The 19,002-nt window shown below is 41.7% G+C and overlaps 1 protein-coding gene across 3 annotated transcripts in view; it reads right to left on the reverse strand.

The window, feature by feature from the left end:
* Positions 1 to 19,002, reverse strand: part of LOC111569377 (cytosolic carboxypeptidase 4) — a 179,964-nt gene that overhangs the window by 41,030 nt on the left and 119,932 nt on the right. For 2 of the 3 annotated variants that reach the window (XM_023271441.3, XM_055009140.1), the window contains 6 exons: positions 12,324 to 12,407; positions 12,062 to 12,142; positions 11,665 to 11,813; positions 9,106 to 9,193; positions 4,347 to 4,479; positions 2,814 to 2,967 (listed from right to left, as the gene is read on the reverse strand). In XM_023271441.3, the coding sequence (XP_023127209.3) occupies positions 2,814 to 2,967; positions 4,347 to 4,479; positions 9,106 to 9,193; positions 11,665 to 11,813; positions 12,062 to 12,142; positions 12,324 to 12,407 (689 nt within the window). The remainder of the gene's footprint in view (positions 1 to 2,813; positions 2,968 to 4,346; positions 4,480 to 9,105; positions 9,194 to 11,664; positions 11,814 to 12,061; positions 12,143 to 12,323; positions 12,408 to 19,002) is intronic. The other variant, XM_055009139.1, reaches the window with a different exon arrangement.

A 19,002-nucleotide genomic window follows, 5' to 3' on the forward strand; every position in this document is an offset into this window, starting at 1 on the left:
GCGGAGAACCTACCGGAGTATCAGAATCATCAGTTTATCACACTGTATCACAGAACCAACTGTTGAAGAAACAAATACAGCTTAGGAGAAGCAGCATCACAAACATGAATGCACCAGAACCCCAATCTTTTCTTGCTTATTTGCCAAGGTTTGTCACTTAAGGGTCAATGCTTTCCACATTTGCATGTCTGCAAGGATCCACAAGAGCACAGATGATGTAAATTTCATCATCCATCTCTGTCCACTAAGGACTCGGCAGAACATCCATATGCAGCCCAAATTTATGTGTTTGCTGCCTGTCTGCACTGCAAATACGGCCACTGCACATGCAACAGGAGGACAAATGTTTGTCATGAGTGGAGACTGTGTGAGGAGATTCTCTTTCATCACCACTCTTATAATTCATCGTTAAAAAAAGTTGTTATTGAAGTAGTTGCTCTCAAACTTTGGGGTGCTTTGATCTGTAACTTTGATCTTTGCTCTTACTCTTACATAGCCCAAACACTGTAGGAAGTCCTAACTGTGTCCACGCACTGTGCTTGACACACCTTATGCATAATTCAGTCCCTCCAGGAATTTGCGATGTTGTGATCGCGCAAATTCATGTGAATTCAACCAATCTCGGCGAATTCTGCACGACCTTGCAATTTTGTCCAATCACCGCAACTTTTCCACAATTTTGGCCAGCCTGCCATGAGTTCCACCAATCATAGCAGTCCCCAGCGTAAATATGCACGTACATCACCGAATTCCCTTCCTTCTTTTTGGTTTGAAGATGCAGACATGTCCTATTCTGATGTCTCTCATTTACCATCAAAAAATACTGCTGAAGACTGTGCAAAGCAATTAATTCCCTGATGTTCTTTACCAAAGCGGAAGTAAACTGTTTTACACCCATGCAATATTGCGGTGGAATACAAAAAAATAAAATAAAATCATCAATTGAGAAACACTTCTCTACCATGAAACAGATTAGGAGAATGGCTGAAACGAGCAGACCACAGACCAGACAAATCACCGTGATGGAAGCTGTTGCATCCAGATTTGTTGGAGCACTGAAAGAATGAAGTTAAGTTAGATTAATTATTCCGCCAAGGAACACGGCGGAGTTCTGTGACGATCGGTATATGTGAATCATTCCTCTGTTAACAACATTACTCTATAACGGACCAAGGGATTTGGATGACATTTTCAGGGAAGGTCAGAAATGACACAAGGACCAAGTGATTAGATTTTGGCAGTGATGCGACTTAAAGTCTGGATCCACAGATTTGTTAAGGATTTCCCATTGAGGTAGCGGCACGTCATCTGAGAGCGGCACGGTAACCATGGCAACAAGTGAATGCTACCTCAGCGGCCTGCTGACGATCACATCATTGCGATCCTACTACAAATCCACTGCTGTGCACGTATCGGAAATGATACAAGGAACAATTGATTACATTGTTTAGGTGTTTCTGAGCCCCATCAATTCCTACTGCCCGCTACATATTTCGGTCACGCGATTCGGTGACGTACGCATGCATAACACAGACTTGTGTTCAGCGCAAGGTCAGGTAATGAACACTCTTGGTGGAGTACTGTGCTCTCTGAGTGCTTTTCTTGTTAACTGACGTGACAAGCCGTGAGCACGTGTGTGTGAATACGCGTGCCAGGAAGTTAGTAAAATTTACTTTTTAAGCCACTGACAGATATGTCTAAATGTGATTCATTCAACAGTAAATTTTCATTTTGTGCCTTAAATTTACCAACCACTTCATGTTAGACCAGTATCTGGCTGCTGTTAATTTCCCACTACGGTATGCCAGCTTTTATGTAAATGGGTTGGAGCGTTAAATAATTCATTTTGGAATAAATATTGTCAATTACAATGTTGAAACATGTTCTAAAAGCTGAAAAATGCAGCTTTTTAGCAACTGTCACTGTCTCCCGCAATTTCATTGCAACAAATAAGCTTAAAACATCGCAACTTACATTGTAATTTTTTAGAAAAGCTGCCGCGAATTCAGGCATTTTCGGCCACAACAATCTCGAAAAATGCCCGCAAAATCCTGGAGGGACTGATAATTACTGACATAGTGCCACAGCAAAGTCACAGCCATGCAAAGTGTGTTTTCCTGGATTCAATGTGAGAGACAATGCTCTCTTAGCAGACTGATGGGTACCAGTTTTAGAAAGAATAGAACTCCCTGCTCTCTGCATCAACCAGGCAGAAATCAGAAATTGGCCTTAAAGCTGCAAATGTTACAAGTCCAACTAAAGAAAAATATTTATCCATGCTTATTGGACAGAAACTTGCTTAAGTTAAAATAATTTCAGCATAATATCCCTTCTATTGCAAATTTGATCATTCACTCTTCAAAAAAACTTGAAAATACTAGATCATCGATCTGTAAGAGGATAGCTCTGAAAGGGCTTCCCAGAAATAAACATTCATTCACTGTGACATGAAAATTGATTGTCCAGAGGAAAAAGAAAGTTTGAATATTTCATATTAAAATTAAGTACTGTAAAATCAAGTAGTTATTTTTATTCCTTAATTGCTGACTGTGTTGGAGCATTTGCAGAAAAATGAGATGACAAAAGATAAAATAAATAATTTCCTCATAACTCCAAAGGCTGATTTTCAATTATGACTGAAAAATAAGCAAAACTATGAATACCTGTCTAAATAGACAGCCTGATGTCTCCTTTTATTCGGCTCATACACACACCTGTACACTGCACACACACATGCCATCAACTTGCTATCAAATGTATGCCTCCCCTATGTGTATTTCTGATCAGCACCACTCAAACCGAACAGTACTCACGCAGCTGATGCAGATCTTTCCAGCCCTTGCTGGCAGGACAGGCAGTGATGGTGACCAGTGGACAGGAGTTTCCAGCCAAAGTTCCACAAAGAATCTGCTGCTGGAAAAAAACCTTGGCAGGATCCACCGATTTCTGCAGCACCTTCAGATGAGCCTGATAAACACAATACATATACAAGTGCACGGATTAACCCCGAAGATTCTGATATTTCATGTCTTGACAGTGCATTGTCAAGTGTTAAAAAAATCATCTGAATTGATGTTTATAAACAGTCTCCTAAAGATTATGTTAAAACTTGTTTAAAACTAGTTTGCAGTGCCAAATAAAGGGAAATATGGTGTACATAATACAGTAAACTTCTGACTGTTTTTATATGTACTCATTGTTGGTCAGTGGCAGTGGAGGGCAGAGAATCTTTAATTTATCTGGTCCCATGAAGTGGGACTTTGATGCTTTGAGGTTGCTTGATGATGTTGTTGTTTATCCTTCTAAACAAAATTACACCAAATAATGAAAAATATTATATTGGCTGCAGGAAATCAGCATAATAATCATTGTCCCATATCTACTACTCTAATTTTCTGATTATATTTGAATACCAGCATGTGTGCCTAAAATTAAGCAAGACGAGATATGCATATATTATTTAAACAACTGGACATCAACTTAAAAAAAAAAAAAAAAAAGCATCTATGTAGGGACATCATTTCAACGGACTATGGTATGCAGAACAAGACCATTGTCTAGGATTGGTTAACTATCATTGACTATCAGATATCTAGTCTATCAAACTGCTTATCAGGTTTTCTGATATCATGAAGTTGGCTCAGTGTTTACCACATGGTTCACCATCATAACTTAGCTAGATTATCATAGCAACCTCATTGCACAGTTAATGTGCTCCAGAACAATCAACTTTATGTGGATCACATTAAAGTCAACAGATAACTGGAAATGTGGCCAGTGGACTGCTTATACATCCAGTTTACATCTGGTAAGTCAGACCCTCTTGGGAAAGTGAACTCCTCCTTGTTCAGCGTCCATGTCCATGGAGACCGCCTTGTTCAGTGTCTGCTTGAGTGTCTGACTGAGATGCTGCTACCAGAACTGTTCAGACACACAGGGTGGCTTAGGTGGTGATCCTTGGATTCTTCCTAGTCTGAGCTTTTTCCCAGTATGGAACTCTTTGTACTTTTGCTTTTGCTTTGCACTGTGTCCACTGGCACATGAAAACAGTTGGATATGGCTTTATTGCCTTTTCCTGTCTGGTGCTCTTCCACAATGGATGATTCTCAGTCAGTGATGGACTCTAATAGTAACCCCACAAAGTTGTTGGGTTTTAACCATGAATTGACCAGTAAGTGACTAGAGACATACCACTGCATGATGAACTGCAGATTCATTAATGGCCAGACACTGCAAACTACTTAGTTTTGGTACTGATATTTTAATAAAAGTAGAAGATCATTCAAAATCCTAGTCAAGTAAATGTACAAGATTATTATCTGCAAAATATGTTTGAAAACGAATACCTTCAGAGCAGAGTATGTATAGGGATAATGGTAGGCCAAGTAGCAGACATCCTCGTTGTGTTTGAAGGTGATGGTGAAACTCAGAGTGTAAAAGGTTGTTTTCCTTCTGCCTTGAGCTGGACAAAAGTAGTTTCTGGAAAAGAAGATAGAGGAAAAAACTTAGACTTTATTATCCCTGTGGCAAATTCTTTTCCACAGCACCATTCTGCTTGGTTTATATTGACAGGACAGTACAAAAACACACATTCCACAAAAACACTGTTCATGTAAAACATCATAGTCACTCTAGCCAGATCACCTTGACCTTTCGTTAAGGGTTGCTATGACAGATGGGATCAGACTTTTGCCTAGTTATGCTCATCTGCATCTCAGTGTTCTGGATCTATGTCCTTAGGGGACTATTATGATTGCAATTCATGCAATGGCCCTGTTGTTTAATTCTGTGAGGTTAGGTGTTGGAAGACCAAGAATTTTGGAGGCTCTGGTGGTTATGTGTATGATTTTGGTTTTATTTGTAACCGTGAGCATGTTATCGAAGCAAGCGGATCAGTACAGGAGGACAAACTGGATGGTGCTTCAATACAAGAACAGAAGGAGATAGGGTTGGCTGAGGGTCTCTGGTGGCTTTTTTTTTTTTAGGATGTCCATGGTGTGCTGGTCAAAGGTGAATTTATTGTCTACTGTAATTCCAAGGTATTTAAAATTGCCCACCGTTTCCACTGCTTTGTTATTGATGAGGAGGTACAAGTATTATGGTGGCAGTTTTCCAGAGGGCAGGTATGGTTGTGGTCAGGTAGGATTCACAGAAGAGTGAGTGAGAGTTCATGGGTACAGTCCTTCAGCACCCCTGTTGAGATGCAGTCAGGTTTTGAGGCCTTGCCCAGCTTGCATCGGCTGACACCGTACATCCTCCTCTGAGAAGGAAGCTGAATCAGCCACATCTATAAGAGGTAGGGCTTCCAGTAGAGCTTCACACTCAGCTCTGAGGTCTTGCATGTCAAATCGGGCGAAACATGTGTTCAGTTTTTTTTGCAAAGGATTCTGGGTCAGGTATGGCATGTTGTGTTTTGGTTCACTTCCAGAAAGGATTTTCACCCTTTCACCCTTTTCAAAGGGTGAAAATCATTACTGGAGGTGAACCTGCTTGTGTATATATATATTGGCAAATTCAGACTACATCTTATCCTTGAATCTCATTTTTGCCTTAAAAACCTCATTTTTTAATTTTCCTGTTTGCTAATTGTAGGCTTTTCCAGTCCTTGAGCCTAAAGGCTTTGTGTTTTTCTTTTAGATTTTCTCTATATTTTTGTCTTATCCAAGGCTTGGAGTTTGGATTTTTTTTTGTTGTTGTTGTTGTTTTTTTAACATGAATACTTGTGTTTATGCAGAAATTGATTTAATCCAAAATGACAGAAACTCTATAATTCAGATCACTATCAAAAATACTCCAGTCAGTGCATGCCAGGGAACCTTGGAGATGTGCAATGCCATCTTCTAACCACTGTGGAGTGCTAGAGCATTGTGGTGTGTGATATTTCAGTTCTTGTCTGTAGAGCCGAAGTAAACAGATGACATTGTGGTCTGCATGTCAAAGCGGTGGATAGGAATGGGCCCGGAATATATCGGTAATATTACCATAGCACATGTCCAAGATGTTTGCCTTCCTTGTCGGAGTATCCACATACTGATGGAGTGATGGTAATACATTGTCCAGTTTGCGTGTATTGAAATCCCCCAGAATAAACACCGGAGCCCATAGAGTTAGCATTCTCAGCTCCCAGCTCCACTGCTGTTCTGGTGTTAGCACTGGGAGCGACATAAACACAGTTGACCACAATCACTGGAAATTCACAGGGAATACAGTGGGGATGTAGTTACACAGTCAACATCTCCAGCTCCAGTGCACCTTGATGTTATTACACCACCTGTTGTTGATATTAAGGCAGACTCCGCCACTCCACATCTTCCCAGAGTGTCTCATTCTATCAGACCTGATGAGAGTGAAGTTGTTCAGGCTGACTTCGGCATCAGGGACCGTTTCATCCAGTCGGATTTCACATAAGGCAATGAGACAAATGTCCCTGAAAGCCCTTTCCAGTTGGCACCGGGTATGTAATAAGTCCATTTTGTTACGGAGAGAATGGACATTTGACAATATTATGGAGGGGAGAGGAGGGCGGAAAGGACACCTCAACCCTACAATAAATACCTCCACACCGTCCTCTTTTCTCGGTTGAAGTTCAAGTGGCAAGTCCACAACAGGCTTAGCTTTACACAGCATTGCAGTCCAGAGTAGCAGAAGCTCATCGCGACTGTAGGTGAGTAACTTGTTGCCGGTGTCAACTCAAAGCGCAAGGCCATCCTAAACTAACTATAGAATTACAAGCAATGTGGTGATCACTTTAAGTAACTTGGCCATGTTGAGATGTGGAGCAAAAACTACATAAAGCACGTACGAAACAATACGTATAACAAATTTAGGCAGGACACATTAGGAGTCAAGCAGAGATTTGTCTGTGCTGTCACAGCAGTGCATGCTTCATCATGGAAGATCCACTTTATTCTTGCAGATTTGTGCCAAAGAAAAAGGGGGGTTTCATTTTGGACACCATCCATATTAGCTGACGTTATCCAGAACATCCACAGATTTATAGCTGACGTTATGCAATGTGCTTCACCACTGTCTGAGCTGTCATTGTAACTCAGAGATCCTTAGATAAATCCCGTGCCAAGTTTGAAGCACCTGCCCACCCGTGTTAGAGTTAAACTGAATGAGTACTGAGCTGTAGATGCCCACAGTGACTCCACTGTTTCCATTGGTGTTTAGTCGGTCGCTGATCTTCCTATAGCCTATTTTATCTTTAAGATGGCTGACAATCAGGCTTTTTTGAATTCCTCCTGCAATCCTTCTAATTCTTCTTGCCTGTATCTTCAATATCGGCTGTGTTTAATGTATCATAAGAGGAAGTACTCTGCATGTTAACTGTGAAGGAATGCAGCTGCTGAGAGGTAATGCGACTTGAAGTTTTTAAAAAATTTTGGTGATACTGTGTGTTATGTGTAGATAAAAGGTATATCTCCTGTAGAGTCTAAAAGGTCTTTTGCACTGAGAACTGACTGCTGCAGTACTTTTCTCATGAGACATCACTTTTTATTCAGTCAGAGGAAGAGTCTTTGTAAATTGTTAGTTTTCTTTTTTGGGTTCAGGTTTGAGGTGAATCAGTATTGTACTGTATTGTACATCACTGAGTTAAAAGTACACTATATTGCCAAAAATATTCGCTCACCCATCCAAATAATTAGAATCAGGTGTTCCAATCACTTCCATGGCCACAGGTGTATAAAATCAAGCACCTAGGCATGCAGACTGCTTTTACAAACATTTGTGAAAGAATGGGTCGCTCTCAGGAGCTCAGTGAATTCCAGCATGGAACTGTGATAGGATGCCACCTGTGCAACAAATCCAGTCGTGACATTTCCTCACTCCTAAATATTCCACAGTCAACTGTCAGCTGTATTATAAGAAAGTGGAAGTGTGTGGGAACGACAGCAGCTCAGCCACCAAGTGGTAGGCCACGTAAACTGACAGAGGGGGGTCAGTGGATGCTGAGGCGCATAGTGCCAAGAGGTCACCAACTTTCTGCAGAGTCAATCGCTACAGACCTTCAAACTTCATGTGGCCTTCAGATTAGCTCAAGAACAGTAAGCAGAGAGCTTCATGGAATGGGTTTCCATGGCTGAGCAGCTGCATCCAAGCCATACATCACCAAGTGCAATGCAAAGCGTGGGATGCAGTGGTGTAAAGCACGCCGCCACTGGACTCTAGAGCAGTGGAGACGCCTTCTCTGGAGTGACGAATCGCGCTTCTCCATCTGGCAATCTGATGGACGAGTCTGGGTTTGGCGGTTGCCAGGAGAACGAGATACTTGTCAGACTGCATTGTGTCAAGTGTAAAGTTTGGTGGAGGGGGGGGATTATGGTGTGGGGTTGTTTTTCAGGAGCTGGGCTTGGCCCCTTAGTTCCAGTGAAAGGAACTCTGGATGCTTCAGCATACCAAGACATTTTGGACAATTCCATGCTCCCAATTTTGTGGGAACAGTTTGGAGCTGGCCCCTTCCTCTTCCAACATGACTGTGCACCAGTGCACAAAGCAAGGTCCATAAAGACATGGATGACAGAGTCTGGTGTGGATGAACTTGACTGGCCTGCACAGAGTCCTGACCTCAACCCAATAGAACACCTTTAGGATGAATTAGAGCGGAGACTGAGAGCCAGGCCTTCTGGTCCAACATCAGTGTGTGACCTCACAAATGTGCTTCTAGAAGAATGGTCAAAAATTCCCATAAACACACTCCTAAACCTTGTGGACAGCCTTCCCAGAAGAGCTAAAGCTGTTGTAGCTGCAAAGGGTGGACCGATGTCATATTGAACCCTATGGATTAGGAATGGGATGTCACTTACCTTCATATGTGAGTCAAGGCAAGTGAGCGAATACTTTTGGCAATATAGTGTAATTCATACAAGAAATTCAACAAGACAGTTTTCAGGAATACACTGACACAATAATGCTTATTGAAAAGATTGAGTTACTGTCCTGAACTTTATACTTTTTAAGAAATCAAGTATTTTGAAGGAACAAGTTACATTCAGCAGTCTGATAAATTCACACACAATGTTGTGACTGGATTACATGCATTTCTTTTAAATAAACAAGATTACATATATTCACTTTTCATTTATTTGTTTGTTTCATTCATACCTGTAATAACAAATTTCCGTTCCAGTCCTGACCCAGCGTGGTCTACCATCCAGAGCTTCCCTTACTGAGTACAGCACTGGCTGCATTCCTTCAGCACACACACACACACACACACACACACACACACACACATACAGTTAGTTACATGAAAGGTGGTGTCACATAGCAGTAGGTGTCCACTCTGCTGAGAGTGACAGGTTGTCAAAGTAACCTTTTTGTAACATAACAACAAAAATTTTGCACGTGTACTGTCATCACCACTGTCAATCTAGATTTAAACAAGGTGTACTTACTCAAAACATGTACATACTTTACATAACTACCCACTTAATTTTTATGAGAGGCCAGTTACTGTAAATGCATGATGACTTTCAGGCTGTTTAATTAAATAGATGGTAAACAGTGCCTGAAATAAGCTCACAATATGTGTTTTAAACCCATTTGTTAAGCCTATATTTGCTTACATTTTGGCAAATTGGCAAAATTAAAAACAGCTGAATTAACTACTAGTAGGTCTTCAGCGTACCCACTGATGTACAGATACTGGCTCTGCTTAAGTGATGTTTTCTCTGATTTCTCAGTGGATGAACAAAGGTATACTCTGGATGGCCAGCAAAAATAATAATAATAATAATAATAATAATAATAATAATAATAATAATAATAATAATAATAATAATAATAATATCCTCAGACAATGTAAGTCACATTGAATGATTAAATGTTTTCAATTTTCAATTCAGTATTATTTACACTACCGTTCAAAAGTTTGGGGTCACCCAGTCAATTTCATGTTTTCCATGAAAACTCACATTTTTATTCATGTGGTACCATAATTGCACAAGGGTTTTCTAATCATCAATTAGCTTTTCAACATGATTAGCTAACACGGTGTACCATTAGAACATAGGAGTGATGGTTGCTGGAAATGAGCCTCTCTACCCCTATGTAGATATTCCATGAAAAATCAGCCATTTCCAGCTAGAATAGTCATTTACCACATTAACAATGTATATTTCTGATTAATTTAATGATACCTTCATTGAAAAAAAAAAATGCTTTTCTTTCAAAAATAAATGACCCCAAACTTTTGAACGGTAATGTATATTGCAACAATTCAAAACATAAGCGTTCCAAATAGTAAGGGGAAGACCTAACAACTTTGAAACAGTGAACCCAATCAATCCAAAGGTCCTTTTAGATTCCCTTGGGGCAAGCTCTTTCTGACAATGGGCCAAAAACAAAAACCCTTGACTTTACAATGATCCTCATAAATTTTGACTTTAATTTTCCCAAATACAGTATCTTTGCCTTCTCTTCAACTCTGTGGTGCCCTCCTGAAGAAGACTTTTCTTTGTCTGCTGTCTTTTCTCATGCTGCTTATGTCCATGTCTCTGCTGCATCGTATCTGTCATTTTACCAAGTGGTTGAAAGGGATGAGCAAGTGAGGCTCAAGAGATTGTCAAACAGAGACTTAGACCTCAGGCTGCTAAGTTAAAGCTCCAAGAGGCCAAGGGAATAAATGGCCCATTCTTAAAAGATCTATCTAGAGTGTACTTCCAGCTGCATGAGAAGAACAGCAGAGGGACAGCATACACCCAAAGATTGAGCAATGATGGAAGAACATTCAGGAAAAAGAGACAGCACACAACACCAATGCCAAGTGGCTGTGTACCTAAAAGCAGATAACAACAACGTTCCAGAAGAAGTCATTATCACCAAGGCAAGTCATTCAATAATGAGTCTCAGGCATGCAAAGCTGAGCAGTACCAAGACCTGACATGGTCAATTCCTTCTGGGTAAAGATGTAAAATGATTGCCTGCAGCAAAAATGAGTGATCTGCTAACAACAGGCAGGCAGTCTCCTAGACTGGCTAAGACGGGGTAGTAAAATCCTGATCAAGGTACAACACCTTAAAACTACCATCCAAAAAACTGCTTCTCCTCAACATGGAAGCTCCTAACACCCAACACAGAAGTTAAGTTGAGATGCCATGTGGCTCATCAGAAATGGGCTATAGTCCCCAACACAGCAGTCATGGGTTCGAGTCTGACCCTTGGCCATTTGCTGCATGCCTTTCCCCCACTCTTCTACCCATGTTTCCTGTCTCTCTCCACTTTCAAACTATAATAAATAAAAAAGAAATGTGTTGGAAACAACACTAGAGAGTCAAAACGCCAGCTACTGCTCAACAAAGCAATCACTCAAGACTTTAAGACTAGGACAACCTGAGGAACTTCATCAAAAACTTAATGTGGCTGTGAAAAATAACACTGGAAGCCTACTCCAAAGCCATTATACAAGTCACCATCAACTGAAGCATATACCACTGTTTCTACTGCTGTGTGGCAGAGGCCTGAACTTAAGAAACTGTTTTGGTCTCTTTAGCTAATTTTCCTAATTGTGGTTATTTTTTTATATAAGTTATTTATGTTTATAAACAGTTAGGGAGAAAATAAGTGCCTAGTGACATGAATGAATCCTGTACAATGCAATAATTAAATGAGTTAATGAAGAGACAATTAATGTAGAAACACACACAACACAACCCATCTCACCATAGTTGAACTGGCTGTTGCTCTTCTCACAGTTGATGACATTGAAACGATAGGGGATGCCCGCTACCATGTTACTGACTTCAAAGTAAAACCACTGGGTGTGCTGGGAACAGTTCACATCTGCATTCAATATGAGGTCATATTCACACCTAAAAGAGAAGACACCATAACTGTCATTGGTTTAGTGTTTGATTATGGCTCCCTGAATTACCTATAAATAATGTCCTATGTACAGACTGGGAACAAGCAATATTATCACGTCTACTTTGTGACTGTTTTACTGACTTACTTCCACTACACCAACTTGTGATAATAATGTGTGCAGGAGTGCACATCAGTGTGAACTACTATGCGAGCGTGCGTGCATGCATACGTGTGTGCATGTGTGTCTCCATACCTGCGGACCTGAATAGCTTTTCTCAGGTTCCCACATTCAAACTTAGAAAAGAACCTCAAAGAATCAGACCGGCATTGAACACTGACAAACAAACAAACAGATTGACAGCTGGGATTTCAGGATTTTCATATAATTGCCATTTGAACATAAAAATTTGATTAAAAAATGTAACAATGACTTTTGAATGATAATTTAAATCTAGTTTTGTAAATTGATAGCTTTGTAAAATTGCTGTGTTGTGTCTGTATCTGTTGTTACATACCTGCTGTTTTCTAGGTCAAAGACTAAGAGATTTATGATGTCATCGGTATTCAGGAATCGTTGGACATCTTCAAATACCTTCTGCCTGATGAAGACAAGCATGTCCAGATATACAAATATTATAATTTGCGCAAAAACAATCATCCTCCAAAACCAAAACCTTTTAAATATATTCAATGTTACATTTCCAGAAAAAGTAGAATTAGTTTTCATAGATGAGCACTTATTTGCAGATGTTTGGATGGAAAGCTGGGGTTTGAAAAGGTTTGAGTTCTGAGATAAGTTTTAGAAAGTGTATAGAAAGTAGTGTATAGTGTATATACATTGACAATAAAGACATAAGCCGCTTGTGGCATGGCTGTCACACTATAACTGACTACAAGCCCTTCACCTCAGATGCAGGTCACAGAGACCCCCCACTACCAAACAGACTTAATGACTTTTACGCACATCTCCATGCAGCCAGCAATAAACAGGCACCGATGATTCCACCATCATCCATTGTTCATGTATTTCAGCTATCCAGAGGTGAAATAAAAAAGGCCTGTGCCAGTGTCAACACCGACAAAGCTGCAGTGCCAGACATCATTCCTGGGCAAAAGGCTGTGCTGAACAGCTTAAAATGTTTTTGCAGACATCTTTAACAATTCGCTCAGCCAGGCAGCAGTGCCTTCATACCTCAAAAGTGCAATGATTATCCCTGCACCCAGGAAGGGAAACCCAGGCTGCATGAACGACTTCCATCTTGTATCTGTCATACCCATAGTAATGAAATGCTTCAAGTGGCTTGACATGAAGCACATCAAGATCTGACTCTCTGCAAACTTAGATCCTCTTTAATTTGCACTTTAATTTGAGTCAACCAGTTCACAGAATGTGCAATGTCGACTACACCGCACCTCAAATGACACACCTGGAGAGGAAGAACACCTACAGTATCAAAAAAGGTCCAAAAGGTCAAAAGATTTTTGTTGTCATTTACATTGTGCATTTTCATACACAGGAGAACAAAATTTCATTTCTCGACCATTGGCTGCAGTGCAATACAAACACCAATAAATAGTATACATCATGTTAAAATATAGACATCATAATAAACTAATAAATAGCAATCAAATCAGATAAAAAACAATTAAATCTCTCACACAATCCGGTCTCTCTAAAGTGCATTAAAGTGTGGGTGTGTACGTGGGGATGGGGGACAGTCCATTAATAAGTCTCACAGCCTGAGGAAAGAAGCTCTTCAGCTTCCTGCTAGTTTTGCAGATGATGCTGCTGTATCTCCTCCCTGATGGCAAAAGGGAGAAGATGTGGTGGGAGGTGCGGAGCAGATCCATGATGATGGAGGTGGCTCTGCTGATACAGCGCTGCTGGTATAGCTCCATCCGGTAGGGGAGTGGGGCACCAATGATTTTGCCGGCTATCTTGACCAGTCTGTTAAGCCGCTTTTTGTCCTTCACGCTGTAGCACCCGAACCAGGTGGTAAAGCCATAAGTCAGGATGCTTTCAACGGTGCCCCTGTAGAAGGTGGTGAGGTGTGTGGTGGGGAGGCCTGTTTTCCTGAGTCTGTGGAGGGAGTAGAGCTGCTGAGCTTTTTTGAGGACTGCCGAGGTGTTAGTGGTTGTCCCAAGTACTTCACACTGCTGACCTTCTTCACTGCAGTCCCGTTGATGAATAGTGGTGCATGATCCTGTTTGCCAGCCCTCCTGAAATCAACAACAACCTCCCTGGTCTTGTCCACATTGAGGGAGAGGTTATGGGAACTGCACCATGAAGCTGTTTCACTTCTTCCCTATATGCAGACTTGCCGTTGTCTTTAATGAGGTCCACCACCGTCGTGTCATCTGCGAACTTCAGGATGTGGTTGCTGCAGAATCTGGCAGTGCAGTCGAAGGTGAGCAGGCTGAAGAGCAAAGGGCTCAGGACACAGCCCTGTGGAGAGCCTGTGCTCACTGTGATGGTCTTTGATGCGGAACTGTTTGTTCTGTAAGCAAATTGCAGTGGGTCCAGTTCAGCAGGGAGGCAGTTTTTGATGTGCTGCATGACCAGACGTTCAAAACATTCCATCACTATAGGCGTAAGGGCATCGGGTCGGAAATCAGAGAGGTCGGCAGGATTTGTTTTTTCGGGACAGGAATGGTAGTGGCTCTTTTGAGGCAGGTGGGCACTACAGCCTGTCGGAGTGAGATATTGAACATGTCTGTGAAAACATCCTTCAGCTGCTCAGCGCAGTTTTTCAGACTGCGTCCAGGGATGTTGTCTAGCCCAGCAGCCTTGAGTGGGTATATGCTAGCCAGTGCCTTCTGTACTCCAGCTGTGGTGAGCTGTAGTGTCTGCTTGTACAGTGCTGGCAGCAGTGTCTGTGCCTGTATTGTGCTTTTGGCCTCGAAATGTGCATAGAAGGTGTGGGGGAGAGGCTCCACTTTGTAAGAGTTTTTAATGTTTGTATAAGCCAAATCCAGAGTGTTGTTTCCTCTGGTTGCAATATTTACATGTTGGTAGAATTTAGCCAGAACAGTTGTGAGCCTTGCCTGGTTGAAGTCGCCAGCTGCTATGAAGAGAGCATCTGGGTGTTCCTGCTGCTTCTCGCTGATGTTGTTGTAGAGCTCCAACATAGCCTCTTCCGTGTTAGCACTCGGTGGTACGTAGACGGCTGTTATGAAGACAGCCAACAGCTCCCGCAGTAGGTAGAAGGGACGACACTTCACAGTCAGTAGCTCTATATGTTGTGAGCAGTGAGTGGAAACAGAGACGGAATCCTGACACCACAGCATGTTGATGTAAACAGCCAGACCACCTCCTCTCCGCTTGCCGGTTAGCGCAGCTGATCGGTCTGCTCGGTGTAGCATTAGCCCTCCGGCTGTACTGCAGCTTCTGTGATGTTCTGATTCAGGTCTCGGTGAAAACAGTGGCGCAGCAGTCTCTCACATCTTGTTGGGAGGTTCTCCACAGTCTGAGGAGGTCCATTTCTGAGGAGGATCGTTCACCAACAAGAATGTGGGTATGGCTGGCTTGTGTAGATTAGCGGCTAGCCGAGCCCGGAACCCACCATGCTTGCCCCGCTTCCACATTCGGTCACACCGCTGGTGGTGCTTCGCCCTCAGCTGTGCTCCCAGGGTGTGCCTACCTTGGCTTCCACAGCGAAGCAGGCCGAGCTCGCCCAGTATACTCTGCAAGCGTTTGTCCCACCACAAACTCTGCTCTTAATGTCCAGCAGGAGCTGACGTTCATACCGTCTCACAGATACACACTTTCCTTCCACACATTGTTCAATCATACTATTCGCTTCACTCACATTCGAAAACACTGTGTTACCACTGAGAGAGGCTACCGCAATCGTCGGTCGCGCCGCCATGTACTAGTCTGGGCACCAGGCTCCTTTTCATCAACTATAGCTCAGCTTTTAACACAGTAATTCCACAACAGCTGGTGGAAAAGCTGTGGTTGATGGATTTGAGGCTGATACCTGCAACTGGGTTTTCAATTTCCTGACACAGAGTCAGGGTTGACAGACAGACATCCAGAACAATCACAGTGAGCACAGGCTCACCCCAGGGTTTCTGACCTCTCCCTGAACATTGGCAAAACCAGGGAGACTGATTGAAATTGGAAGAGTTCTCAAACATCATCATCACTGACCACTGACGGCATCACTGTGGAGAAGGTCAGCAATGTGAAAATCCTGGGCATGTAGCTGGGGGATGGCCTGACCTCCATCACCAATACCTCAGCCATCAAAAAGATAGCTCAACACTAATTCCACCCACTCTGCAGGCTTAGAAAGACAGGCCTCTCCATCACACACCTCACCACCTACTACTCTCAGATGTACATCGCTTTGGATAAAAGCATCTGCTAAATGAAAATGTGGAATTGTAGAAGGGAATCATTCAAAGCATTCTTAACATTCTGTGATTGAAAGCACAGTGACATTGAGATGCTTTTTTAACCTGTATTTCTTAGTTGTATTTTCATATTTACACTACCAGTCAAAAGTTTGTACACACCTTCCCATTCTTCATACAAGATTAACCCTTTTTTTGTTTACAACATAATTGCATATGTATTCTTTTATAGTTTTGATGCCTTCAGCATTAATCTACAATGTAGAAAATAATAAAATAGAAAGCATTGAATGAGACTGTCCAAACTTTTGACTGGTAGTGTATTTATATTTAATCTTATTATTTTTGCACTGTAGTGGGACTAGGATAACAGCATTTAGTTTTTTATGTATGAAAATACACAAGAAGACTTCTGCTACGCAGCTGTAAAGATGGCAGTTCAAAAGTTTTTCTCTTCGGACATTTGGAACCAAACTGCCCTCTAAACTTAACAAACGCGATTTAAACTAACTCGAAGAGATGGATAAGATTTGGATGTGGGACAGGCAAATTAAAATGAAACCAAAGAAAAACGTGCAGACCGTCGACTCACATGATACCGATAGCTGGGAATTCCCATGAGATAATGCTCGCGGCGATCCACCAGCTAATGCTAACGAATAAGAAGAGGCAGATGTAGAGGTCAGCTTAAGCATAATATTGGCAGAAATAAAAAGTTTTTGTCAAGACAACAGAAAACAACTCGAAGAAATTAAGGATGAGATCTGCAAGGCAAAGTTGAGACTTGATGAGGCAGAGGAATGGAATCTGAATGCTGAGGAGAGGATGCAGTCTATGGAAGAAGGGATGGAGGAGCTGGTGAAACTTCAAGTCTGATCTAGAAGCTAAACAATCAGACCAGGAGGGAAAGATCCAGACGGAATAATATCAGGATTTATTCCATCGCTGAGGGGTCTGAGAATGAGTTGCCGTCGATGATATATTTTGTTGAGGAGCTGTTAAAACATAACCTATCCCTGGCAGACGGTAAGGACCTCCAGACTGAATGGGCGCACCGAGCGCTGGGTCCGACACCGCGACAAGGAGCTCCTCCGAGATCCATTGCCATTGCATTTCAAAGTTACAGAATAAAAGAGGAGATCCTCCGAACAGCATGGCAGAAGAAGGGTTTTATCTGGAAGAATGCGCAGATAAATTTGGATAATGACTATGCACCAAGTGTACTTCAGAAAAGACAAGAGTATGCGGAAGCAAAGAAAGTTCTGAAAGAAAATGGGATTCGTTTTCAGATGCCTTACCCGGCCAGACTTCGAGTTTTCTATCCAGACAGAACTCGCATGTACAACTCAGCCGAAGACGCTAAACATGACTGTGCACCAGTGCACAAAGCAAGGTCCATAAAAACATGGATGACAGAGTCTGGTGTGGATGAACTTGACTGGCCTGCACAGAGTCCTGACCTCAACCCCATAGAACACCTTTGGGATGAATTAGAATGGAGACTGAGAGCCAGGCCTTCTGGTCCAACATCAGTGTGTGACCTCACAAATGCGCTTCTGGAAGAATGGTCAAAAATTCCCATAAACACACTCCTAAACCTTGTGGACAGCTTTCCCAGAAGAGCTGAAGCTGTTATAGCTGCAAAGGGTGGACCGACGTCATATTGAACCCTATGGATTAGGAATGGGATGTCACTTACGTTCATATGCGAGTCAAGGTAGGTGAGCGAATACTTTTGGCAATATAGTGTATGTTGGACTATGTATGATATCCCCAATAAAAATAAAATTGAAAAAAAAGAAAATACACAATAAATGAACAAATCTTGGTCTTGAATCTTGAACTGCTGTTGAGTCCAAATGCAGTCTTAAACAAATGTTTACATACGTTTATGAAGACCATATATATAAAATCATTTTTGAGTTTCCAATGAGTCTTCTTAATTTTCTGCAATGGAATCATTGAAACCCATGCGTCTGTGATGAAAAAAAAAACAACAAAGAAAAAACAATCATGCGTTTTGGTTCGATCATAGATTTGATAAAGGTCCTTTGGAAACATGACAAAATCTCTTGGGTCAAAAATATACACATAGTAATTCTAGTATTCGGTTATTAGCCAGCCAGGCACTTTTGGTAGCCGTGCACAAGTTTCTGGTTGTATTTTTGAATGACTCCTTCACAAAACTGGTAAAGTTCAAATGAATATGTTGGCTTTCTGTTTTTTCACTACAGTCTACAGGTTCTTGATATGGTTTAAGCCAGAACTTTGGCGAGACCCAAAACCTTAATTCTAGTCTGATTTAGCTATTTCTTTACCACTTTTAATGTGTGTATGGGGTCATTGTCTTGTTACAACACCCACCTGTGTCCAAGACTCAATCTTCTGGCTGATGATTTTAGGTGTGTGTAAGAAGGGCTTCTATTTTGTACACACAAGACTGTGCACACTAAGAATCTGTGTTCAGCAGTTTCTAATTCATTGCATGCCTGCTTTTTGGCTATTCTTGGTGACTACTGAGTATCCTGACCAACTGTTTCTCAGCAGCAGGTTATAGCTTGTGTTTTCTTCCTGACTGTGACAGTGACACAACTGTACCATGCACAATATACTTACAAATGTTTGCACAGATTAGTTTAGGATCTGCAGCTGTTTTGAAATGGCTCCAAGTGAGTTCCTGTCTTGTGCTAGTGGTTGACTTGCTTTTTCAGATCTTTGCTGAGCTCTTCAGACTTTCTCACTGAAGTCTTTATAACCAAGTCTAATGAGTGGATCTAATAGGCACTCACTGAGAAGAGTCAGCAGCTGTCAGTGATAATCACTCACAAGGATGCC

The sequence above is a fragment of the Amphiprion ocellaris genome, chromosome 3 (assembly GCF_022539595.1).
Source record: "Amphiprion ocellaris isolate individual 3 ecotype Okinawa chromosome 3, ASM2253959v1, whole genome shotgun sequence".
Lineage (NCBI taxonomy): Eukaryota > Metazoa > Chordata > Actinopteri > Pomacentridae > Amphiprion > Amphiprion ocellaris.